Source organism: Mustela lutreola, chromosome 13 (genome assembly GCF_030435805.1).
Source record: "Mustela lutreola isolate mMusLut2 chromosome 13, mMusLut2.pri, whole genome shotgun sequence".
Taxonomy (NCBI): Eukaryota; Metazoa; Chordata; class Mammalia; order Carnivora; family Mustelidae; genus Mustela; species Mustela lutreola.
The window spans coordinates 74,001,075-74,029,023 of NC_081302.1; the positions used below are offsets into that span (position 1 = coordinate 74,001,075).

General features: G+C 38.0%; 1 protein-coding gene across 5 annotated transcripts in view; it reads right to left on the reverse strand.

Annotated features, from left to right (window-relative positions):
- Positions 1-7,825: 7,825 nt before the first annotated feature.
- USPL1 (ubiquitin specific peptidase like 1) overlaps positions 7,826-27,949 on the reverse strand; it is a 33,994-nt gene continuing 13,870 nt past the window's right edge. For 4 of the 5 annotated variants that reach the window (XM_059144735.1, XM_059144734.1, XM_059144732.1 and 1 more), the window contains 6 exons: positions 26,074-26,187; positions 20,678-20,807; positions 17,381-17,506; positions 11,866-12,023; positions 10,749-10,769; positions 7,826-9,894 (listed from right to left, as the gene is read on the reverse strand). In XM_059144735.1, the coding sequence (XP_059000718.1) occupies positions 8,000-9,894; positions 10,749-10,769; positions 11,866-12,023; positions 17,381-17,506; positions 20,678-20,807; positions 26,074-26,187 (2,444 nt within the window). In that variant the 3' untranslated portion in view covers positions 7,826-7,999. The remainder of the gene's footprint in view (positions 9,895-10,748; positions 10,770-11,865; positions 12,024-17,380; positions 17,507-20,677; positions 20,808-26,073; positions 26,188-27,949) is intronic. The other variant, XM_059144733.1, reaches the window with a different exon arrangement.

Here is a 27,949-nt window from a genome sequence, read left to right on the forward strand (position 1 = left end):
TATTGATCCGTTTGGGGTCGCATCTATAGGGATTTACAGCAGCAACAGCAGATTCTAATTTGCGCTTCTTTCCTTGCGACTCATTTTAATAACACCCAGCAAACTGTCATATTTTATTATCCCCCCAGGAATTGAGCCATTTTTCATTGCCTTTTTTTTTTTTTTTTTTTTTTTTAGTAAAAACAAAACAACAGAAATTATGGTCTGTCAAAGAGGACTCAAACTGGTTATTCCCAAGCAAAGATAAAGTGACAAAGTAAATCAAATATACACTTTAAGGAGATCCTCGACTACCTTAGTACTAAACTGAGTAGATTATTATAGATTATCATATGTATGCGTGAGCATAGTGGTATTTATTTATACTTAATTGTAGAGCATATTCACTTGTACTAGAGTATAGGCTAGTCTGATCACTGGAGTTCAGTCGAATAAATATAACAGAGATGAAAATCTACAAGGGACAGGACTCAACATGAAACTGAAGTTTGAAATACAGAATCTCTTCACTAATTACCAAGCACGGAGATTCTTCACATAGCCAGTGGGGACAGCAGTTTACAACTGCCATCCTGCTGAATGGTCCTGGTTTACATTGCCTTAGGGCTGGTGGGGTGGGGGATGGGAATCAAATATCTGGTGTGTTGTAGAGACACTTGAACCTCCTCTGTGCATTTAGATCAACTCTGCCTCTAGCCCTGGTGGGAAGGCTGTCATAGAAGACTGGTAAGGAGGGTGCTTTCCCGAGCTATTAAGTGTCTGCAATAACCAAACAGAAAATGATGTTTCAATCTGAGATCTGAAGTATTTTGTAGGAGTTCCTTTTCTCTTGATGACCTCTTCCTGCTGTGGGTGCATTGAAACTCCTGATTACTGTATTTAAAACTTCTCCAGTACCAGACTTTCGGTCACGTTAGCACTTTGGCTGTGTTGTGGAAGTTAATAAGCCCCTTCTCACAGATCTGTTTTAATTAGAAGCATTCTGGAGTGCCCTTCAGCCCCCCTTGCCTCTTCAGTGGCTTCCTGGGAGAACACTGGTTGCGGAGAAGGCTGTGGAGCTGCTGGTGCTCAAAAGCCAGAGAGTCGGAAAGGTATTCTCAGAAAAGCTTGCTGAACAGACCTGTGTCAGAGCCAGCCAATGACGAGTGGCTCTTTATGGGCACCTACAGGAGCTGTCACTTTAAGAAAAGTGGAAAACTTTAAGAATGAAGTCACTAATCCAACGCGACTTCTTTGGGATGCATTCTCTCATCCGCCAGGTGCATCCTGCCCTTCCTCCTCCTCCGTCATGATACATACTGATGGTTTTTTTGGCCCCTGGGTGCTGCGTTTGGAGAAGCCAGTCCATTTTGTGTTATTGGCATTGGTGGTGCCGACAAAGCTCTAAGTTAACTGGACCTGTTGCGGCAATCATTTCATGGTATATGTAAGTCCCACCACGATGCTCACACTTCAGCTCAGGCAGGGATGCATGTCGGTTATGTCACAACACAAATGGAAGCAAACAAAAACAGAAGCAAACTCTAATAAATCATATCTCCCACTTCTCACAGTGTTCCTGATTTGCACACTGCAGTATCGCGATAACGTTAACTGGAAGAAAAAAAAAACAAACAGCTCAAATGTAATATACTTTCCTCCCAGCCTACTTTCTTCTCGAAAACTGGGATTTACACTGTTTAATTGGCATTCTGTAACTGAGCAACAAAATGTTTTCCCACATAACCTCCATTTACGACAGGAGTCGAACGTTTGTTAAATTTAATGGGAAAGGTGAACGGTGTGTTGTGGATGGTTAAAGGACAGTAAGGTGATTCAGTGAATGGTGTTCAAACGGATTTCTCTGTCGGGGGAGAAAAAGAAACAGTGCAACACATCAAAATACATTCCAAAGGAATTGAAGATTCATGACCAAAAAAAAAAAAAAAAAAAAAGAAGAAGAAGAAAAGAAACATGGTTTCATCAGAAGATATACACACATATCAGCATATTTTGGGGGGTGGAAATGACCCTGCTAAATTATAATACCAAAAGGACTATAAAATAATGTAAATTCTCTGCTAAATCATTAAAAATGATGGTCAACTAGAAACCAAAATTGCCACACGGCAGAGAAAAGTTTAATCCCTTTATGCTTAAAGAGCAGACGTATATGATTAAGACTCCAATTCCACCACCACAGGAAGGGAGGGAGGCCCACAGTGCTCCTCATGCTCCTTCATACACCTTCCTCACAGTCTCCCTCTTCAACAAAACCCCCCTCTCAAGAGGAACGCTGCAGTTAGAACCCATGGTCCTCCCAGTCGTCTCCCAGAGAGAACTTATCAGAAGCTGCAGTCTGTCTGGGTCACCCTGTGACTCCACGCTTCCTGGGACATTCAACTCTAGATCTCACTTCTCCCAACCTTCTACTCCTATCCAGCACCTTAGCCCACCTCCTCCCTCCACTGCTCTCCCCACTCTCTGGGCTCCCGAGTCCTCTGGGATGCACAGTCTGTTACAGACAGGCCTTCCCTAGTCCTTAACTTCTGAACACTCTCCTTCCTGCCCTGTGCTAATGAACTGAAGAAACAGCTCCCTCCACAGCTCAAGTGGTGGCTGTCCTGTGTTCCTGGTTCCTAGTTGCTTTTCAACCACTGTTCCCCATCTTTGTTCTAACCCTCCAAGTGCCTTAGAAACACAAGCCATTTGAACTACCCACTTGGCTCATTTCGCTGCCATCGCTCATTCTCAGGATTTTAGCTCCTGGCTTACTGTTGATTTCTTTCCACCAGGACTCCTGCTGCCATTTAAATGATTTTGCCTTCCACAAAGACAATCCATACATCCTTCTGGCATCTTGATTTCTTGTGGTTTTTTCGTTTGTTTTGTTTTTTGTTTTTTAAGATTTTATTTGTATTTCTCTGACAGAGAGCAAGATGGAGAGGGAGAAGCAGGCTCTTTGCTTAGCAGAAAGCCTGGATATGGGACCCAATTCCAGGACTGAGCTGAAGGCAGACACTTAACTGACTGAGCCACCCAGGCACCCCTGGGCTCTTGATTTCTTTTCATGAAATTCTCACCCAACCTTGGCCATGTACTTCCCTTGTTATACTTTAGACCTTGTCATCACTGTTCCCTACTTTCAAACCAGCTTACTTGCTCTACCAATCCCACACTGGCATTCTTTGAATCCATTTATAATCCACTGAGATCTGCCACCACTTCTTAAATGCTCATCACCTGTCTTATGTCCCTACATCCTTCCTCATACATCACTATCATCATTTTCCTTTCATACAACCTTAATTCCTTTTCTCTTCTGTCCCATTTGCTTGGCAATACCTCTAACCTTGGATGAATCCAACTTCTCATCTACTCTTTCTGTCCTGAGCAGCAAATATGATCGGAGAAAAAAAAAACTTTTTAACTCATCTCAGTTAAATTTATGGCCACGGACCTCTGGTGGATTCTCAGCACAGGCTAGCAAGCTATGCAATGTCCCTGTCAATTAGCTCTCAAGACTGAAAATTCTAACCTCTCCTCAATTTTCAACTCCTCCCCTACTTCTCAGCTGGTAATCTTATTATGTCTCTGAGAAAATTAAAATGTGACCTCACTTTCTAATCACATCTCCTAATATCTGTATCCATATACTGTCTTCCCCAGTATTAACATCTATTAACTCTTCTAGCTCCTATGGTCACACCTCCTCTTATATACTGGCACTCAGCCCTGGAGAAATTTACTCCTGCAACTGTCCTTCCTCTCATCTACAACATTCATAGGAGATTCAGGTCCACACATACACATATTATGACATTTCCCATCTTAAACACAATAACAAAAACCTTGTTCCCACACTCCCTCACCAGGAACCAGGTAAAGGTTTCAAAGGGGTAGGTCTCTGTCTGCACTTTCTCACCATCCCTTCTCTCTTGTTGTCTCAGCTCCACTGAACTGTCCTTACCAAGTTACCAAGCACTTTCCAATTACCAAAGCCAATGGGTCAATTCTCAGTCCCGCCATTCTCAGCAGCATCTGACAAACTTATCATTCCCTCCTTAAAAAAGGCTTTCTTCCCTTGATTTCCAGGACACCACACTCATCTGGTCTTCCTCCCATGGTCCCTCTTGTTCCCCAGAGCTATTTTAACTCCCTAAATGACCCCATCCTTTACTGTGACATTAAATACCATTCGTGCCTTCACAATTCCTAAATGAGAACCTCTAGTGTGCACCTCTCCTCAGCCCCAGAGTTGCAGGTCCATCTTCCTATTAAATTGTCTCCTCTTGGAAGTCTAATAGGATAGGTATCTTACATATCCAAAATTGAATGAATAGAATGCTTTCCTTTACATTTTTTCCCTCCCAAGTCTGTCCCGTCTCAGCAAACGGCATGACCCATCTACTCAGGCAACAAAACCTGAGATTCCCCTTTCTGCCTCCTATCCAACCCAACATATCCTGCCGGCTCTACTTTTGAAATGCAACAGTAATCCAGCTACTTTAACACCTCCACAGGTATCACCCTCAACTCTGGGAGGCTGTAAGATGACTACTGCTTCATTCCCACTGGTCATAGTCATTCTCCAAACTTCAGTGATCCTTTCGAAATTCAGAATAGATCTTGTCATGTCCTTACCTGAAAACTTTCAGTAGCTTCCATTACTCTCAAGCATAGACAAGGTCTTCACTATGGCCCACAAAACTATACAAAGCCCGGCTTCTGCCAACCTCCTTAATCTCATGTTCTTTCCCTTTCTCATTCTGTACAACCATACAAGCCTTTTCCCTGTCCTCAATCTTGCTAAGGATCCTCCCTCTTCAGGATCTTCTGTTCTTCCTGGAATGCCCTTCCTCCAGTCACATGGCCAACTCCCCATCTTCACTTAAGCCCCTGTTCACATGACACCCACCTCCTAGAAATTTCTGAAGGGCCTTCAGTCTAAAAGTTCTCTCCTCTGCTGTTTTCCTCCATAGTATTTAGTGCTGACGTCATCTAGTCAATCCTCATTATTCAGATTCTGTATCTGTGATTTTGCCTACTTGCTAAGATTTATTTGGTACCTTAAAAATCAACACTTACGGGGGCACCTGGGTGGCACAGTTGGACTTCAGACTCTTGGTCTTGGCTCAGGTCCCGGTCCCCACATTGTGATCAACCCCATGTCAGGCTCCACCCTCAGCATGAAGTCTCCTTGAGACTCTGCTTCTCAACCCTCCTTCAAAGTATCTTTTTTTTTTTTTTAAAGATTTTATTTGACAGAGAGAGATCACAGGTAGGTAGAGAGGCTGGCAGAGAGAGAGGGAAGCAGGCTCCCTGCTGAGCAGAGAGCCCGATGTGGGGCTCGATCCCAGGACTCTGAGATCATGACCTGAGCTGAAGGCATAGGCTTAACCCACTGAGCCACCCAGGCGCCCCCCTTCAAAGTATCTTTTAAAAAAAATTAACACACTGCTTTTTGTGGTCATTATGGACACCCCCAGTCACCCAACTTGTAGAGTACACCTCTATAATTCAGCTCTCATACTGTAAATGTGTTTTTATTAGGCATTATCTAGTGCCACATTTTTTTGCTTTTTTGTGCTTTTTGTTGATTTCATGGTTTAAAGTGCCCCCCCCCCCCCCAAGTATAGTGTTAAGTGCCGTCTGGTGTTTCTTAGCACAAGAAAGTTGTCACGTGCCTTACAGAAAAAAACTCATGTGTTAGATAAGCTTCGTTTGGGCATGAGTTATAGTGCTGTTGGCCTTAATATCCAATGGGAATGAACCAACAGTATGTATTACATAAGGTATCTTTAAACAGAAACTCACAAACAAGGTTATGTGTTGATCAGCTGACAATAGTGTTAAGAACAGAGGCTCTACCAGGAACCTAACCTTCTATTTCCCCTAGGAGCAATGGTTCAGTATTTCATGTTCATGGAATGCTCTTGGAAACTACAGAACTGCCACAAGTAAGAATCAACAGTATCTAGGACCACTTAACATCATGTATTTCCTGTTTTTTTTTTTTTTTTTTTTTTAAGATTTTATTTATTTGACAGAGATCACAAGTAGGCAGAGAGGCAGGCAGAGAGAGGGAGGAGGAAGCAGTGTCCCTGCTGAGCAGAAAGCCTGATGTGGGGCTTGATCCCAGGACCCTGGGATCATGACCAGAGCCAAAGGCAGAGAGAGGCTTTAACCCACTGAGCCATCCAGGTGCCCCTGTATTTCCTGGTTTAGAAGACAAGTTCCTCCAACGGCAAAGATATTTTTTTACTACTTGATCTCTGAGGTTTACAACACTGCTTGGTATTTACCAGAAACATACAAATACTTAAATGATTAATACCAAGGATGAACAAGCAAGTCTTCAGAGAAACACAACTGGCCAATAAAGTTATATAGATAGTTATACAAACATATAACTTTATCAAAGCTATATTCAAATTCACTAGTAATCATGAAAATGTAAATAAAAATAGCCAAGGTTTTTTTTCACCCCCGATGCTACTATTTGGTGGTGAGGGTTTATAAAAGCCAATCGTGCAATCATTAAAAGACTTTAAAATGCTTATCTTGGGACACAGCAATTCCACTCCCCCAAAATAAGACCTGGGTCTGTGCAAAAACTTAATCATTGCTGTGGCACAATTAATAAAACAGTACAAACCACCTCAAAATCTAAAGACTGGTGAAACAATGATAATTCATACAACGTAATATAACATAGCTATCCAAAAGCTGTCAAAACTGTAAGATGGAAAAATGCTCATGAAACATTAAAAAAGATCGTACAAATAGGTACAACAGAATTTTTTAGAAGTCTACATGTATTAAAAAAATGAAAAGGTCTACAGTAGTTATTACCACTAAAATGTTAAGAGGGATGATCCAAAATCTTCCTATTTTCCTGTATTTGCCCAGTTTCTCCTGACAAGAAACATGAAGTACTTGGGAATCAGAAAACAGGGGGTTAACAGGGGGGGTGGTGTGTTGGGAGTAAATTGGACAAATCAATCATGAAGTGCTGAGTCCCTGGCAAAGTATGCTATCCTGACTACCACCCTTTAAACCTTAGCAACCATTACTACTAACTCAAATCGCTACAGCAGCAGTGCTGTTTAAGCATCCAAACTTTTAATGAAAACTGACAGGTGGAACACATGCTTCTAAGCACTGTGGTAACCACACTCCTCAATCCCAGCTGTACAATTTACTAAGCTCTGTGCTCTTTATCTGTTAAATGTGATAAAAAGGGTCTCACTCATAGACATGTTGGGGTTTGAATTAGTGTTTCATACAAAACAGAACCCAACATATAGCAAGCCTAGTTAAGCACCTGGTTATTATTTTCTCCCAATACAGAACTTCTGGATAGTGTCCCACTTTGCTTACAGAAATACATGTGCTGGGAGAAAGAGGGTATTTATGATAATGTGAACTCTTTGCTTATCAACACAAACATGGATTATTTTCCTGTTAGAGATCACTTATTAATCATGTAACATTACTTGGAGTTCTAGTAACAAGGTTTCCTACCATCTTTTCTAAATAGAGAAGTTGTATTCTCTACAGGGGGCGGTTTACATTTCATAGCATTCAACTGGTGTAGCAAACAGGCTTAGGATCTAAAATGATCACACAACCATTACCAAACAGTCACCCATTCTATATCCCACATACAATGACTTAAGTTTGTACAAACGATTATTTTTCTTGAACCAGTGTAACCTAAATTAAAATGTAGAAATTTAATGTACCCAGCTATAAAAAATGCCAGAAACTAAACACTAGTTTTCATGTTTAACATTCTGAAATCCTCCTTCTCCTACAATACATAATAAAGTAAACAAGGAAAACCAATTCTTGATCATTTTAATTTGTATAACAGATTACATGCTTTGTGAGTAGAAGCAAAGGTAAAACCTTTGGTAGCTTACATTTTATTCATGACAAGGCCAGTGTGTCAACACTATACTAACATAGTTTTTCCAAGAACAGTAATAAATACTAAACTAAAAAGAACATGCACTCAACAATTCTCAAAGAGATATTCATCAAAATGAGGTAAGTCTAATGTGTCATTTGCTAAGGAATTTAATGTTGAAGTGGAAAAAAACTCATCAAAAATATCAGTCTTCATGGAACTTTCCAAATTCAAAGTCCTAATGCAGACATTATTTGTCAGTGAATCTGGCTGAACTTCACACAGATTTTTCTTGGTGGGGCTACAGTAATTATGGTCCTGTCGCAGATGTGTGTTTTGGGGAATTTCATTTAATTCAGCAGACACTGGTGCTGGGATGTGGTCAACTCCCATTTCTAAATACCTAAAGTCAGCCTCCCCATTTACCGAGTGCTCTGTTGAGACAACAGTTGTAGGAGACAATAATTCTGCTAAAATTTCTTCATGATTTTGACTACTGTATGGAACTGTGCACCCAGATTTATTATCAGCAGTATCAATTTGATACTGTAGTTCTTTTAGCAAGTCTTCTATTGATTCACAATCGTTTGGAGACCCACAGTGGGACACATGTTCTAAATTTTCACTTGGAGGTGTTCCTTTTTGAGGGGAAGACATAAGAGCAGCTAATTTCTTCTTTTTGGCTTTAAGTTTTTTAAGAAGTTTTAGACGAAGTTTATGAATCTGACCCTCAACTGAGTCTCCATGTTTTGCAGAAGAAACACCATTTTCTTTCACGCAAGAATCATGACTACGGTGAGCTCCATAGGAGGTATTTTCACATTTCTTCAAAGCATCTGTATCAGCAATAACATCAGTACATACACGAGAAGTCGTGCTACCAGACAATGGATGGCCTGGTGGAGGGTTACTAACTGTAGGTGGCTTATCTGCACACCTACTGGCTTTCTTGGATGGCCGGTTAGCCTTTTGGTTTATGCTTTTCGTTTTAAAGCCACCAAAATTACTTGCCCCCTTAACTGAAGGCTGCAAATCAGTTACAGTGTTTCTATTATGAGCTGAAACACAAGGTGGCATAAAAGAAGCACCCCTACTTAATAAGCCTTTAACCCAACTTCCTACAAATGGTTTCTTCTGAGTTTCTTTCAGTGATGGATTTTGTCCTGATTTCGCTGTTATGGTTTGAGAAGATGCCATAGTTTCATTTTTTTTCCAATCAGATACCTGAGCTGTAACAGCTTGTTCTGGTTTTAACTTCTCAGTTTTGGGTGAAACAAAGTGTTTTAATGGAGTATCCTTCTTTAGGGCAACTGTACCCTCAACTTCTACCGGCTTTACTCCACCTATAGAGTCAGTAGCATGAACAGTATTCACAGACTTAATAATTACAGTGTCTTCTGTATTCGGCTGTGCCAACTGCATGTTTGCACCTACAACTGGAGATGGCAAGCTTAAATCCACAAATCGGTCTTGAGTAAGCTTTTCAACACATGGAGCTGATACTAAAGAAGCCATTAGTAACTCTTGTGATTGCAAAATATCGGTTTTGCCAACTCCTGCATTTTCGGCCACAGGTTTATTTTCTAAGAGGAAACATTCATCAGAGTTAACCTTTATTTCTTCAATCGTCAAAGATAAAATACTACTGTCAACCAAACTTTCTGGACCTGAAAGTAAATGATGCCCATGAGCTAGAGCTACAGCTTCACCCTGTGAGTGTGTGCTAGGTCCAACTGCCACACCAGTGGGGAGAGTCCTTGAGAATGGTTCAGCAGAGGCAGCATCGCTCACAGAACACCGAGTTGGAGAGGCTGGCTTCTCATCACCACAAGGAGGCTCATCATTAGTCTTTTTAAGTGGAGGGCAGGCAGACACCTTATCTGTCATTGGGGATGTTTTTCTTTCCCAAATAACAATATGTACCTCTGAAGCACTAACTTCAAATTTCTCACGCCTTTCAGAACGTAGGCCTTTTAGGTCATCGCACTCCAGCCAACTTCCTGGGGATAAGGAAAGTTCAGTAAATGAGGTTAGACTTTCAAAACCCACCAGCCGAGGTTCGCTTTCTTCTAGCCATTTTATCTCCTATATCCCTGAATATCCACCAAAGGAGAACACTCGAGAACAAGGCCTTATTTTTATGTCACCATTTTTCTCTGCCAAGGTTAAAGTCCTTATGTGGCTAATAAAAGTTATAGACTAACATCCATAAATTTGAAAAACAGATAGTTTTTACTTTTTCCTAAAATAACCACGAAAATCAGGACAGAAGTCTATTTAGCTTTTGTTACTTAGAATACAGTATATCACCCAATTTATCCAACATTAGAAAATGGATTAAATTTTTCCATATATAGGCATTTCAAGATAAATGAAGCTTGTTACCCTCAAGTACTCACATATGTTTCAATTCTTATTTTAATTCAATTATTCTTTTTTTTTTTTTTTTTTTTTGGTTAAAAGAAAACTTAAGAGGTTTTTAGGTGTTTATTTCTGAGCTTCTGTTTTCTCATTTGTCAATTGAATATGAAGTGATGGGTTATAAAGGAAGAGGTTAACCTCCTACACACAAAACCCCCCTCAAAAAACCATTCACTAAATTTATATGGATACACCTTTACAAACCACACAAACCTACTATTTCCTCTTCTAAACCCATTAAAACTTTGAGTCTTTTGTTTGCTTACTTTAGTGGTTCACCACCACACATGCACATTAGAATTATTTGAGTCACAGCTGGGCCTAATCCCCAGACACTGATTCAATGACAGGAGAGAGCCAAGACATTTTTTATAAAGTAACCATGATTTTTATATGTTGTCAGGGAGGGGAACCATATAACCATTTAACCTACCTGAAGAGGATTTGAGAATCCCTGGAATGCAGTAAAAAATTAAATTAAGTTACTTTTTTAGTTTTTGCTTATGTTATTGAGAACCACTTCCCCCCAAATTCTGAAGTAGGGTAAAACTTTAAGAGATAGTATTTATAACGGGAGTTTCAGTTTGCAAGGTGCTTTTATAACACATTATTTTGTCATCTACCCCAACTATCCCCAAGATGAAAATATCAAGTATGAAAAGTGTCCAAAAAACAGAAAAAAGAAAAAGAAAAATATCAGAGACCTCTTATCAACAGCCTGATATAACTCTTTATGGGACTGAGTGATCTTGTTTAAGACAAAGTGAACATTTTAAGAATAACAAACTCAATATTAAATCATATTAGCTAAGTGGAAGGAAAAACTTAGCAAAAATTATGAGTTGTACTATTTAGCCTTCTACTGAAACGTTTATAAATAAAGGCTTTATCTTGGATAAATAAATTATGGATTTCAGATATTCTATTTCATAGTCCTAGAAACAGATGTTTTCTTTTTTCCAGTATTTTTTCCTTTTTAAGGAAGCTCCATGCCCTATGTGGGACTTGAACTCATGACCCTGAGATCAACAGTCACATGCTCTAATGAGTGAGCCAGCCAGGCACCCAGTGAACGTTTACTTTTATTTATATTACTAACAACTGCAAACTAAGCAAATTTGTTTTTGTTCTTTCTCAATTAAAAACTTTCAGTATGTTGCACTTTCTTTTTAGAATCACATGGTCATTTACCTAAAAAAAATCAAAATCACCACCATTCATTTTTCTATACTGAACATGTATTACTCACGGAGTAAAAGCAAACGTACTAAGTGGGAAAAAGCAAACTGTAAACCAACAGCATTGTATGATCACTTTTTCTGTCTAGAAAAGAAATATGCATATGTACACCCATACATATACGAAGGAAAGACAGGAGTGATTCTAAACCACAGTGACAGAGGAGAGGAGGGGGAGAAAGAATTAAAGACAAGGGCAATAAGTCGGAGGAGAAAAAGAGTCAAAGGAAAGTTTGCCTTTAAAAAAAAAAAATTATCTGGGGTTTGGCCCCCATGCCTATTATCACAAAAGAAAAAGGTTTAAATACTTACCATCCGCCTCTAAGATCCATGTTATAAAATGATTATTTGCCTGGTACTGAATTACTGAAGTTATTTGATAAAGACAGCCTTCAAAATGAAATGAATAGTGCTGCAAGTCATTATGTGGCAAGCCTTCCACAAAGTGCAACATGAATACGGGAGACACTCTGTGGGAGAGAAAGGCAAGTGAAGTCAAGCAAATGTAATGCTCTGTGCCTGGTTATAAAAAAGATGGTCTGAAGTAAGGAAGTCCCATATAACACTTTCAAGGCTAACTGCACTAATTTTTCTTGAGAACCTCCAGATGTATGCCTTAATTAGAAATGGAGAACACACTCTGTTAAGTATGTAACAGTAAACTCTTCTCAAAATGGTATCAGTGACAGTTGGAGCCATCAGGCTCTAACACAAAACCATTAAACAAAAATTGCTCTGTAAGCCACAATGCTGTTTTGGCTTAAAGATCTCTTGATAACAACTATTCTGTAAAAATCACAGGGAAAAATTCAGACCTTTTAGAATTTTATTGGGCATCTAGTGCCTAAATGAATTACTTCTGTTATATAAGTAATATTGGAAACAAAGTAACAAACACAAGACATTGAAATAAACTTTAAAAAACCTCAATATGCTAATCATTTGGCCTATTTCACTGTTATCTCCAGAAGCAGAGGGGTCCATCAAAGTAAAACTTTTACTTAGAAAGTTTAATTTGTACCTAAAGTAAAGAAAATACAACATAGTGGCTGATTTACTATAAACTTTAAGAATTCACAATTTCAAAAATATACTTTACCATTACAGTAACATATCAAACCAGAACACAGAATCTAATGATGGGCCTCAAATAACCAAATTTAACAAAGGTCTCAGGATTTAAGAAAAATGTCAAGTATCTCTTTTTCCAATATTTAAATAGCTGTCAAACTTATTTAGCTTATCAAAATTTATTCAGCTGAGATGAACCTGAGTCAATGTCCAAAATGCAGACCACTCCGACTGATAAGGAATAATTAGTAAGTTATCTCTTGCCAATCATGTTAGAGGAATAATCAACTTTTCGAAATTTAAGTACCTATAAATAAAGTCCTGCAAAACTGTCTATAATGCTACCCCCCCTTTTTATTTTTATCATATCTACTTAACTGATCTAAGATACCACTGATTATAGTATATACCACTAGGAAAAAAAACTGCCAACTAAACTCTACTATGCCATCAATTCTTAGATGTACTCCCATTTCAAATGTTAATATGTGAAGAGTGTGTCTCTGAATCAATAATCTACAATGAAACTAGAGATCTGTTCTCACAGCTGGATATGCAGGGCTTAGGCAACCGCATGACTCTGTAAGTACTAGTATTTAATTCTCCTGGTCTCATGTGATAGATACCTTTTCAAGATATCTTCATTTTATTTGAGAAAGAGTGAGAGCTAGATAGAGAGCACGCACAGAAAGAGAGGAGAAAGAGAAGCAGACTTCCTGCTGAGCAGTGAGCCGGACACGGGACTTGATCCCAAGAGTTTGGGATCATGACCTGAGCCAAAAGCAGATGCCCAACTGACTGAGCCACCCAGGTGCCCCCAAGATATCTTCTGAGTCTAGTTACTAAAACATTCTCTTTTTTATCACTAGACTATGCAAATTCATGAACTTCCTGACTTCTTTGTGTGAGTTAAACACAGAAGTGTTAAATATGCAGCATTTCTTTCTTAATGGCTTATTTAAAACCTGGTGCAACTTATAAATCATGGTATTTTGGATTCAACAAAATAAAGCATATGCCCCCTCATCCTTTTCTAGTTAATTTTCTTCTCTGGGTCCCCTAGACTCTAGTGTTCCCTAAAAGTCACAGGTCTCTCCTACCAAAAATTCCAGCTTAGCTCATACCAAAGCCCTTTAGTTGAGGGTAGAACTTTATTCCTAGTTTGGTAATAGATTTTGTTTCAGGTTTCTTCCTACCTACAATGCCTGGCATGTCAAAGATGATGCTCAGAGATGAGAGGATCAAGTTAGGTACTGACTCAACCATAAAAAAAACTGGGTAGGATGAGTTAATAGAACTGGAGTGAGAGTCACAAGAGATTTCAAGCCAAGCTCCATTTGCATTTACCTCCCCAACTTTTAGGTTAAACTCCTCCTATTATATGGATATGGATCTACCCTTAGGAAAAGAGAGAAAACAGAACCAGAGAAAGCAGCAGGAGAACTGTGCCAACTGCCCTGCTACCCACAGACAGCAGGGAAACACCAAATCCCTGTCCCACAAAAAGGAGCCCAAGTCTTGTGCAAATGGCCTGGAGGATGTGTGTTTTATTTTTATCCCAACTAATGTAAAGTAGTAACTCGTATTTTAGAAAATGCAAATTTAACAATGTGCATATATATGTATTTCTGAACTGTAATAATGTAGGCTTTAGGCAAAAGAATCTGCAAATATAATTTTTAAACCTCATTATATTTTAGATCTAATTACATCACTGAACGATTTCCTATTTCAGATTCTATGACAAAAGATGAAATATATGAGTAAAATCAGATGTAATTAAAATAATTAGAACTGTTCATATTAATTAAAAACAAAATACTTCAGAAAAATTCAACTGTTCAACAAAGATTTGTAACTGTATTCTTTGGAGGTAAGTTCAAGGATCTCATAAAATAATAAATCATTTTCTGCCACACAATAAAGATTTAATTAATAAATACCATTTTAACTATTTTATGTATCAATATTCCATCCAAACTTTTGTAGGAGATGATTTAGTTCATCTGCTTGGAAGAAAGTGTCAAAATCATTAATACTTAATGATGACACTTTAAGAGGCCTGTAAGTACAGATCAGAAACATCTAATTTTTCCTCCTACCCTCTCCTAACCTTTACAGTTGTTTAAAAAAAAAATTACTATTAACAATGGTTTTTTTTAAAAAAAAGTTTATATAAATAAGCTTCTCAAATGACAATCCAGGATAGTGTGTGACCAGACTCCTAGAGGTGATCATGGCAGTAATGAGGTTCATCTTACGAGTCTGTGAAGTAAAATTAAATCAGATTCTAAGTTGGTGCCTCATGTTACCATGCTCTGAGTATAATTCCTAAATAATTTAAAGTAGCAGACCCGAATCTGATAGATCTCATTCATTTACCAATGGACTTTTTCTAATGGAAATGTATTAGAGATGAGTACTGCCTGAGACAAGGTGTTCAGGGAACTTATAAATACTAGTAGTTTTTAGAATGCTGAAAGTTGAATTATGCATGATATCATGATGGACCTAATTACTTTTAAGTTAACCTTAAAGACTATATTAAATTTGTTTCTAAATTCCATTAGACATCAACAAATCAAGACTATGAATTTCAAAGTAAAAAACTACAGAGAACTTTAAAAAGACCTTGTCATTTAAAATGTAAGGGAAATTTTACATACTATGCAAACCCCCCACAGAACCTCTTTTCAATATAGTAAATATCCAAACTATCAATTCTGTTTCCAAACTGACCCATTAGAACTCTAAACACATTTCACAGTGAAACACTTAAATCTAATGGATACACTGCCAGATCAGAGCACGAGTGTTTCATAGAAGTAAAACAACATATTTGTGTAATTAAAACTTGTACTTTGCAATGCAACCAAATAACACATCAAACAAAATAGCAGTCTAAGTTTATCCTGAATGCTGGCCCTTGAGAAAAAGCAGGTATAACTGTTAGATTAAATTACATAAGCCAGGAAGCCTCAAGCAGCCCAACTGTCCAGTACAGGATGGCAACAAATATTTTGAAGGCAAAAAGGAAATGGTAAAGTGGTAGCTTAGTAAACTAGAGAAAGTGATGACATGAGAGCTATGGAGTGGGTATACTGATGAGAACAATTTACCCACCCCACAGAACCTCCAGAAGATGCAATACTGATAGGTAACCGATGTTGAAGAATGTGGGGGTAAGGCCCTGAGCTAAAAACTGGATAGGAACAGAAAGAGTGTATAAAGAGCACCCCCATGCACCAGATGCAGAGAGGAACCAGTATAAATTGGAACACTAGAGCAGAAGGATGGAAGGTGGCAGAAGAAAGGTTTCTAGAAAAAAAAAGGGTGATGGGGGGGAAGACGAGGATTAAAAAATTGCGAAACATTTAAGTGCTTGAAAAATTTATTGATGAGTGTCTGAAGAACTTGGAAAAAATAGACAAAGGGGCACCTGGGTGGCTCAGTAGGTCAAGCAACTGCCATTGGCTCAGGTCATGATCCTAGGGTCCCGGGATAGAGCCCCATGTTAGGCTCCTTACTCAGCAGGAAGCCTGCTTCTCCCTCTCCCTGCTACTCTGCCTGCTTGTGCTCTCTGTTAAATAAATAAATAAATAAAATTTTTTTAAAAATACATAAACGGGGTGCCTGGGTGGCTCAGTGAGTTAAGGCCTCTGCCTTCGGCTCAGGTCATGATCCCGGGGTCCTGGGATGGAGCCCCTCGTCAGGCTCTCTGCTCGGTGGGGACCCTGCTTCCCCTTCTCCCTCTCTGCCTGCCTCTGCCTACTTGTGATCTCTGTCAAATAAATAAATAAAATCTTGAAAAAAAAAATAAAAAATACATAAACAAGGCAAATGAAAACAAAAGGAAATTAGTAATTCCATGAAAAATGAAGTTATAGAAGAAATGAAACATAACCATATATACTGCTTAGCTATAGAGGGAATATATGTATGTTCATAAAAATAAACAGTGAGTACTGATTTAACAAAAAATGTAATCCTATAGGAAGGAGGACAGGGAGAGGTTACACAGAAACGGGGCCCAGGTGTTGGTGTCAGAACCATAGTCTTCAATTACTATAAAAGGAGAAGACTATATAAAGGTAGAATAAGCACTTTTCTGAAATGTCAAAGTACATAGCCCCTTAAAGGTGTGAAGTAGATGATTAACGGAGAGGAGGTAGGAGGAACCGACCTCTGCGTTTGAAGTATGGGGCTTCTGGTAGCAATTTTAGAACAAGGTAATTCCAACCAGTGGTCCCATTGAAAACAAACAGAAGAGCTGGCAAAATATAGTAAAAACACATCTGCTCAAAGGCAGAGAAGGCTTACAAGAGAATAAAGAATTAGCAGCTCAAGTTCTGGGAGAAGATGGGAATTCAGACAGATGAGCCTGTGGTTCACTGCTGAGTCATCTTAGTTTTTGAAATCAGATTTAAGGTAATCTAAGAATTCTAGAGACTCCAGGCAATTGGCAGAGGAGAGCAAGACTGAAGATTAGGATCCTTAAAGGGAGAAAGAAGGCAAATGAAGGAAAGGCACCAGGAGAGTGGGGTCAGACAATCACCGTAAGAGAGCTCTTCAGGGGTATTTTGTCTGGACAGTTTGCTTACTGGCCAGAGTTCTTGATAGCGAGGCATTTTTGTAACCTGTAACTATGTTATTTAACTCAAACTTCTGAGAAGTAGGTTGTAGTCATCACTTGCAATTCTACACATTAAATTCACCTTCATTTTGTTCTAAAAAGAGTAAGGCAATTTTAACTCACTTTTCCAATACCATTTTTCTGATCTGTGACTTATTGCTGCAAATGTTACATGGACCAAAATGGGCAGCATTAAGTGGGTGCCACTCAGGGATGACATTTGTAAAAGTGACCAGATTCTTCATATGTCTGCAAAAAAAGAAGACGTAACTTAAATTCATTTAAATTCATTTACTTCACTTTAAACAAATGCCTAAACCTTGCTTTGTTTATTCATATTTTCCTATTCCCACCATGTAATAAATTAATATGCTAATGTTCTTTCCAAACCACAGTAAAGCTCTCTGTGAGGACTCTCCACCATACTTACATACTATTCTTTCAGTTCTGAGATGAAGAGAATGTTCAAAGCAGGGTTTCTCAAGAGCAATGCCACTGACATTTTGCACTGGGTAATTCTTGACCGTGAGGCATTTCTCCTGTGTTCTGAGATGTCCAGCATCATCCCTGGCCTCTACCCACTAGCTGCTCCAAGTATAGCAACCATTAGCTCCAAACACTGCTAAATGTCCCAGGAGGTGCGAAATTACCCCAGCTGAGAACCACTGTTTCCAAATTTATTAAGAGCTCACCCTTACTTACAAAATTCACAATCCAACTATCCATATTGACAACCAAAACAAAAAAAAAGGCATTTCCAAATATACAATCAGGAATCCATACACCTCAATTCTCTTGATCTTAAAAAATCAGAATACCAGTGGTGAAATAATTTTGTTTTTACAGGTTACAAAAGTTATAAATTTGCTCTTTAGCCAAAATACCTGACAGCAACAGGCACCTAAAAAGATGGTATTTAAAGTGGTACACTGTATCTCAACTGGATTCACCTAGATAAAAATACCTTTAAAAGAGCAATTAATTACCTAAAAGGCACTGGCTTTTTTAATAAACAATAACAAATACTGTTCAATCTTAAGTGAAATAAGCATAGGCTGTTACAAATATACCAATTCTCAGGGAAGCTAACATTCTAAAAGCAAAATGACATAAAGTTATCACTAAAATTGAATTTATTTCTACTAAATTTTTTTTTAAAGATTTTATTTATTGATTGATTGATTTGACAGATAGAGATCACAAGTAGGGAGAGAGGCAGGCAGAGAGAGAGGAAGGGAAGCAGGCTCCCCGCTGAGCTCAGAGCCCGATGCGGGGCTCGATCCCAGGACCCTGGGATCATGACCCGAGCAGAAGGCAGAGGCTTTAACCTACTGAGCCACCCAGGTGCCCCTCTACTAAATTCTTGATTCTCACAGATGACTGCTGAGTAAGGGCTCCTGTATTTTAGTCTACAGAAAGGAGTCTGTCTCAGCAAATAAACGTTAAGGCTCCACATGACAGTGAACACTTCTGAACACTTACCATGTGCAAAAGTGGGGCGCTGTGCTAAGCACTCGTCTCCCAAACAACCTTAATTGGCAGGTACCATTCCTCTCCCCATTTTACAGATGAGGAAAGTGAAATACAGAGAGCGTATCAGATGATAAATGACAGACCTGAGAATGGGAGTCTGATTCCAAATACCACATTTTTAAACTGCCTCCAAAATGTATGCTGTAAATCAAGTAAAAGATCTTAAACTGGCCCTAAAAACAGCAGCACAAAACCATGAGTTTGCTGGATATTCCCCCATCAGATTTAGTGTAAATGTTTTCAACTATGATATATATACTAAGATATATTTAATGAAATGTCACTTCATTTTAGCTTTTCCTCTATTTATTTTTAGAACAAAGGAATTAAAAAAAAAAGCAACCCTAAATGCCAGGGCTTCTTTCCCATGAATCGTCAGTTTTTTATATACTCCTCCAAAATGCACTTAACATTCTGCATTCAAAGTAACTTAATGCATCCAACAGATCAAAAATAATTACTAAGTCACTGGCCCTCAATTATGTGCTTATATGTTATCTCCCTAACTAGTCTGAATTTGGCCAGGATTTCTATTGAGTTCCTGGCACATAAAATATACTCAATGAAAAGCCCAACAACTCAGATGTGGATTTTGGAAAAGCTTTAATTAAGCCGATTTTAATCATCAAGCTCGTTTATATTATTTAAAATCCAGGTGGTGATTAAGGAGTATACCACAGTGAGTAGGAAAGTCTGAGGACGGGAAACCTAAGCCTGAATTTTGTCACTTAGTATTGTTGTCACCTAGGGCCCTGCCTACCTATTTAACACCTTTCAAGGTTCACTTTCCACATGTGTCAAATGAGGAAAAATCAGATTAATTTATATAAATCAGTGATAGAAGGCCAGGAAATACTCATCCTTATACTCACAGAAAATTATTTTTAAGTCCTAGATGAGACTGAAATGGTTATCCTTACTCTGCTGTAATACTTTTGAGTTAACTGATGTTAAAAAAAAAAAAAAAAATTCTGGGTTCTGTTGTATTCCCTGGAACATCCTCTCAGACTTGACTCTCCTTGATTTACCACTACATACCAAAAATAATCTCAATTTAAATAATGAATATCTAAGCAATAGTTTTCTCTCACATTTTTATTTAAATTTTCTAATTTGCTAGTAGGTAAGAAAAGAGCAAAGGACTGATTTCTAGTATAGTAATTTGAATAAATGACCAGCAGAACCAGTTTGGTAATCTTTTTAACTGCCAGCCAGCAACTTTCTCTGAGTGTTGGAAGCTTTCCCTGAGTCCTCTTCTGCAATCTACGCTCTCTGTTATGTGGTCAGAATAAGGAAGCAAAAGAAATCCGCTGCTGGTTTCTTCTCCGTAGTTGTTCCCAAGTCCCAATCTCAGGGCATAAAATGATAAAGTGTATCACTCATGATCCCTGTAATCCTCACCCAAGGGCATCAGGAAATAAGAAAGCAGGCTGAGAGAGCTCGTATGCAAGAGGATTCTGGCGGTGGCTGGTGTTTCATGGACGAATGGGAGAGCCTAGGTTCCTTCTCAAAACTGCTGTAAGGCTCTGAGAGCCTCAAATTAGTTTCCATGATGTTTAAAAACATAACTAACAAAAACCCTAGTTGCTAACAGAGGAACAAACGAAACACTATCATTTCAAGGAATTCTAAGAAGTATTCTTACGCAGCAGGGAGTCCAGAGGGGGAGCTGTGAGGGGAATAGATTACTCTTCCCATTTGTCTCCCCCTTCCACTAAAGAACTTCTTAAGAAAACTCCTACTAATTAATAATCCAGCAAACCATGGATTTTTATTCTTCTAGGGGAGAGAGCAGTGTTATAAATGGAAGCAAGTTTTATTCAAATTTTATTATTTGGAACCATTTTCAATAAAGTATGTCCATTTTTAAAAAAGAGAAAAACTAACCTATTTTGATACTTGTGTCCACACTGTGAACATTCAAAGTTCCAAGAGAAAGAATACATGAAGAGCTTTTCAATGACGGGTTCCATTTTTAAGAGCAGGGGAAGTGCAAACATGGGGCTTTCCATATCACCTTCAAAAAGAAAAAGGAAAATTATTACTCATCATTAACTGAAAAAAGTGAACCATAATTACTGTTCTCTTTTCTCACCTATGTTCACAGTACAAATATATGTGAAAATATGAGTATATGAAAAATAAGTTATTTACAGTTGGACAAGGGGAAGTTTTTAAGAATTTTTTTTTTTTTTTTTCGAGAGAGGGAGAGTGCCTGACAACAGAGGCAAGGGGCACAGGGAGAGGGAGAAAGAGAGGATTGCAAGCCAACTCCTGGGCTCAGCACAGAGACTGATGCTGAGCTTGATCTCACAACCCTGAGATCATGACCTGAGCTGAAATCAAGAGTCACACACTTAACTAACTGAGCTACCCAGGCTAGGGAAGTTTTTAAAGCATTTTTCTAAAAATGTCCATCATAAAGATTTAATTATCACTTCAGTCCCTGTCTCTCATTTTTCTTGGTGTACACTTATGAAAATGTTTTAAGGACAAAAGACCCATACTATCTCCTCAGATCTTTTTTAGCTTTTCTCTAGGAAAAAAAAAAATCCTCAGAACTATAATAGCCCTAGGATATAAAACAAAATTATAATATGGTTAATAAAAATTGTAATAAAGTACTATAAAACAAAGTAAGAATATATATATACAGTTCACCACAAATACTAAAAATAATATATCCAGTTTAACACTGGATATATTAATAATGTCAGAGGTGGACAAAACCAAAACCATTAAAAAGCCATTTCTGGGGGCGTCTGGGTGGCTCACTGGGTTGAGCCACTGCCTTCGGCTTGGGTCTTGATCTCAGGGTCCTGGGATCGAGCCCCACATCGGGCTCTCTGCTCGGCAGGGAGCCTGCTTCCTCCTCTCTCTCTGCCTGCTTGTGATCTCTCTCTGTCAGATAAATAAATAAAATCTTAAAAAAACCAAAAAAGAAAAGCCGTTTCTGGTCCAACTCTCTTGTTCTATGTGTGGAGATGACATGACAGACAGGGTTTAAAGGGCCAGCCTCAAATCTCCCTACTCCTCATCTACCACTCTTTGTAAAATCTTCAGTCTCATCTTTTAACAATTAAATTAGGGATGCCTGGGTGGCCTTCACTCTTGATTTCGGTTCAGGTCGTGATTTCAGGGTGTAAGACAGCCCCTCACTGGGCTCTGAGCTCAGCGGGGAGTCTACCTGAGACCCTCGTGCTCTCCCTTCCCCCCCACAAATAAATAAATCTCTAAAACAAAACAAAACAACAATTAAAATTAAACTTCAATGACTTTAAGATTAGAGAAGATCTGATTCCAGTGTCGTTAAAATAAAAACTGAATAGTGAATCCAGTCTTCCAGTTTTTAGATCAACAGGCAAATTAAACAGGAGGATTTACATTCCCCTCTTACACTTATTCTTAAATTGGTTTCTCACCTTCCCGTTCTTAGAGGAGCTGAGATGCTAAGATTCAGCCCTAGAAAGAATCAGAGTCCTTCCCTCCCCTACCTAACCTGGGAGAGAGTCTCACTTCCATGGTCCAGTTCTCCCCCTAGCCTGGAGCAACAGTAGCCTGGAAAGAGGCCAGGAGGAGCCACGCTGGCAAGACCCACAGCAGAGCAGGAGGCGTTTCTGTCTAAGCATGCTCTATAAATACCAGTAGTTACAAAGGCTATTTTAACAGTCACCTTTGTGGTACAGTCCCACCACTACCTTTGTACAAAAATAAAAATCAAAATAATCCATATTTTATAAACAGAAATAAAAACAAATCAGTCTTCTAAACAGGAACACACATAGCATCACCACACACATAAACAGCGCATAGTACAGCAGGAGTTTGTAACAGTTACTAGCACTTAAATCGTACTCTACTGTGACTGAATATTAATCGAAAAGTAGGTAATTTATACTTCATAATGACAACATAGAATCTTCAGGTCTAAAAATACAAAAAGTTCTCAGTGAATGAAAGAAAATATATCAAAGAAGAGTACAGATCATATTTAGGGAATTTATATAGCTCCTAATTGATCTTAATTATTTTTCCTCTGTTTACAAATTTTATGGGTATTAAGCATAAACCATTCACTAGAGAACATATAATACCAATAGAAATTGATTTGTCTCCAGTTATCTTCACCCCAACACCTATCCAACTATCTAGTTTGCATATTTCCCTAAAATGACATAATTTGCCATAATACAAATCCTTCAGCAGCTCTTTGCTGTCTAGTCAAGTTTTCTCTTCTGATAATTGTTCGTTAATGTTTTCTGGCCACTTTTCTATGAGACTGTCCTTTTTCTAAACTGATGTACAGAATTCTTCACAATATATCCAGGATATTATTTCTTTGTTCTTTCTTTGCCCGGAGGTTTCAAACTTCAATGTCATTGTATCCACCACTATTTTATAGACCTTATTTAAGAAATTCTTCCCCACTGAGTATTAAAATATTCACCCATATTGTTTCCCTAAGTTCTATTAATTCTGCTTTTCCATGTTTAGGTCTATCTAATAGGCTGAAGTTACTTCTGATTACAGTGTCAAATAGGGATCCAATTTCTCCTGTCTCAGGAAACAACTGTCCCAGCATCATTTACTAGACAGCCTTTCTTATCCCCCCCTTATCTGCATCATCACCCTTGTCACACAGTATGACGTAAGCAAAAGGTGAGGGTTTTCATCTGGACTCTATTCTGTTCTACTGGTCTGTATACACATATCTCAAAAACTAAATCACTCTTTAAAATTACATAAACTAGTACAAACCACAATATGAGCTTTTTCTTTTAAAAAATTAGAGAAAAAGAAAAAAATAAAATTGAAGAGAGCAGTTACCTTTGCGGGGAGGTAAGGAAAAACTGAATTAGAGTACAAAGGGGGCTTCACGTTTATTTGTAATATTCTATTTCTTAAACTGCAGGGAGGGTGAACAGAAAGGAGAGTTTATAATGAATTTTTTAAAAAACAATAATCAAAATGATACAATGACTGATCTTAAAAATTTAACCAACACTCAGGGTCAGTACAGATTCTGTTTCTTTCTTTAGTACCTGAAAGTACACATGAACATTCAGAATAAAGACACGTATGTTGTAGGATTTTAAAATGCTTTCCAAAGCAAAGATCAGATTTCACTAGTAAGATATTAAGCTCCAACACAGCACCTATTACTGTTGAATGAGTAGTATAAACACAAATGAGAGAGGAATTCCATTGTATTAGAAGAGCTGTATGCTTGCCCAACTGCTATGACTGCACAAAAAAGTAATTTAAAAATTCCTTGTCTGTTACATAGAAAACATGGCCTAAGACAGCAGTGGAACAAGATACAACCTTGTTTCAAAATAATTATCAGGGCTAAGAGGAGTACTGATTCAGACTGGGGAGAAACCACTCTTTAATTCAAATGGAAACTGGAGCAGGGACCCTGAATAAAATATCTCAGGCCATTCTAGGAGGGAAAGGACACCTGCAAAATGCACCATGGGAGCCCCTCAATCTATACCCTGGTTATCTTACAGAAAAGGCTCCTCTGAAATGAGTATCCACCCAACAGATCAGAGGTTTGGATTAAGAATAGGGGCTGAAGGAGCCTGAAGAAAACTTTCAGGGTGACAGAACTGTTCTCTATCTTGACTGCAGTTATGGTTATATACTGCATACACTTAAAAAGGATTTTACTATTACAGAAATTACACTTTGTTAAAAAGGAAAAAAAAGAATATTCATCCCATCTGAGATCCTACCTGATGATAATAAATGAGAACAGTCCTTTAGACCTAAAGGAGACAATACCAAAGATCTGGCATATGGAAAATTCGTTTATTATTTTAAGAACAGAATAAACATGTATGTAGGAGTTCATGGAAAACAAATAAAAGCAGAGAACAGCATGGTGGGACAAAGATACTACCACACAAAAAAGACGCTGCTTCCAGATACACAATCTGAGTCTGATGAAATAAATCTTCTAAGAGAAAAATTAGAAGGCATTGATATTTTATGTAATTCAATATGGGTAATATATTTAGTAGAGGTATTATATATTCTTTACTACGACACGGTATTTTTTTTTTTTAAGATTTTATTTATTTATTTGACAGACAGAGATCACAAGTAGGCAGAGAGGCAGACGGGGTGGGGGGGTGGGGAGCAGGCCCCCTGCTGAGCAGAAAGCCCCATGCAGGGCTCTATCCCAGGACCCTGAGACCATGACCTGAGCCAAAGGTAGAGGCTCAACCCACTGAGCCACCCAGGCGCCCCTACTATGACACGGTATTAACAGTAGAGTCAAGGGGCACCTGGGTGGCTCAGTGGGTTAAGCCTCTGCCTTCAGCTCAGGTCACGATCTCAGGGTCCTGGGATTGAGCCCTACATCGGGGTCTCTACTCCGCTGGGAGCCTGCTTCCCCCACTCCCTCTGCCTGCCTCTCTGCCTACTTGTGATCGCTCTCTCTGTGTCAAATAAATAAATAAATAAATATCTTAAAAAAAAAAAAAAAGAAGAGTCAATACAACAGTAAAGAGAAATAAAACAAAAAGACACTACTCATTTAAAAAAAAAAAAAATCATCAGTGACTCTTTTTTGCAACACTGAAAAAATTTCAAAAGCCTCAGGACTCTAGTGCCCTAGCTCTACTCTGCTCTGAGGCCAAAAGCCAAATCACAAAGAAAAAACAGGTTTCATTCTTCTGCCCTTTTTAAAAGTAAGCAAGCTTTCCCAAAAAGTCATCAGTATATTTCTCCTTGTTTTTTACCAATGAATATTGTGCCATATGTCTATTCCTAAACCAATCACCAGCAAGGGAAGTCTAATTACTATGGTTGGCCTTGATCAGAGATTCTCAACCCTGTTCATCCTTAAGAATCACACAAGGGCTTCTAAAAATTGCTAATACCTGACTCCATCCCTGAGATTCTTATTTAATGGACCCCATGCACTTTTCAACTCCCTAGGTGCTTTGTAATGCCCAGTCAAGGTTGACAACACTGATTAGTCTACAGGGGGAAAGCACTGAAAACACAACCCATGGTGTCCACCCACGTATCCACCTGCTTCCAAGAAATGCATCCACTTTCAAGGATATAAATGAGACTGTCTGTTTATATAGAAATGACAACCCTGTCCACCAATGATTTAACCAGTGGTAAGCTCCTAAATGAAACTACACAGATTCTCTCTCCCAAGAATCTAATCACCCAAACTAATAAAACAGTACGGTATTTTCTTATGATGTAAGTATTTCTTTATGGCAGATGAGTAATACAGTTAAATTATACAAATTACTTACCTAATGTGCATCTAAGCTGAGGCTGAAGCCTAATGAAAATTTCATCTCTGACTTCATTCAGACAGGATTCTATCTTTGCAAGTATTTCTGAAGTAAGTTTTTTACAATCTCCATCTAAAAATGAAATAGATTATCAATTTCTTATCAATCTGTCTTTCCACAGAAAATTAAGACATTAGCAAGAATGAAAGTTAATCAGTCAAAAAATTTAGCAGAGACAAAATGAAAACCACAAAATTTCCTTAATTCTTACTCCTCTCTCTGTGCTATACCATCCATTGCCCTAATAGTCCCTCAGCCCAGTATCATCAGTCCCAACTGCAGGAGCCAGTATCACTGTGCTTGACTAAAGCTCAGTAAAAGCCTTTCTCATCCAAATAATCACAGGCCTAGCAAGAGAGCAATGCTTTCAGACATTCTCTGAAACAGCTGAAGCTATGTCTTTACATGTGATTTACTAGAGACAACATCTACTCATTTATTTCTATTACTTCTATTACTTCACATGAATTTGCTTCATTAAAAACTTGGCAGGCTAGTTATTACACTCCACCTGATCAGAGTTTTACTAACAATTCTCCTAGTGCTGGATAATTAAGTTGTTTCTTTTTTCACTCTTATAAATACTATCATGATAAATATCTTTTGGACACATACCCATCCATGTTTTTCTTCATTTCTTTAGGATTAAAGTCCTCAAAATATAATTATTATATCAGAAAACCAGTCCCCATATGTATCTTACTCTAGTAATTCTCTTTTTTTTTTTTTTTTTTTTAAGATTTTACTTATTTGTTTGATAGAGATCACAAATAGGCAGAGAGACAGGCAGAGAGAGAGGAGGAAGCAGTCTCCCTGCTGAGCAAAGAGCCCACTGCCGGGCTCCAACCAGGACCTCGAGACCATGACCTGAGCCAAAGGCAACGGCTTAACCCACTGAGCCACCCAGGCGCCCCATGACTCTAGTTATTCTTAAGCTACAAAAGATTTCACCAAAATCTCTTACAAATAATTCATATAGCCTGATCATACTGCTGATATGTTTTACTATGAAAATATCTGGATTCTCCTGTAATATGAAGCAATAACCAGAATTTTTCTTTAACCACGCCAAGAAAAAAAAAAAACTTAAAATTAAAAGTCAACTTACTAAATGCAATTACAACCACATTATAAAAAATATAATTATTTAAAAATTAGTATGATAGAATATGTAATATGGGTGAAATAAAGAGAATTAAGAGTACACTTACTGAGTAACATATGAACTGCTGAAACATTTCAATTTCAATTATGGTTCTATTAAAAAATAAAATAAAATGGCTATGCTTTATAAAAAATATAATTAAAATTAATTCAACATTCAAGTCAAAATTTGAACATGAAATATATTCTTCTGTAATCATCAACTGAACTGTCACCTAACTCAGTATTGGGTTCCTATAATTACAGAGTACAAGAATACAGTGAAGAAAAGGCAAAAACAAAAATGCTTTAAAAAAAAAAAGAATTTAAAATTTGCAAAAAATTCAATCTCAAAGAAATTCAAGTTAAAACAGTATTTCTTATCTAACAAAATTATAACTTTTAAAATGTTTATACTCAAAAGATGATCTGAGTGCTCTGGGATGTTTTCTTCTACATATGAAAATGATGATCTAACTCTTCAGGAAAGCCACTTACAAAGACTCATTATATTCAAATTTTAATATCCCTTCTAAGATATAATTGGCAATGGATGGATTCAAAGGATATATGGACTATCTGTCATGGTGTTTATTCATAAATGTAAAAATAATAAGCAGCCTGAATGGTCAACAATGGGGAAAAATGTGTAAGAATTATATAAAACACAGCATGACCAAAGACAAGTGGA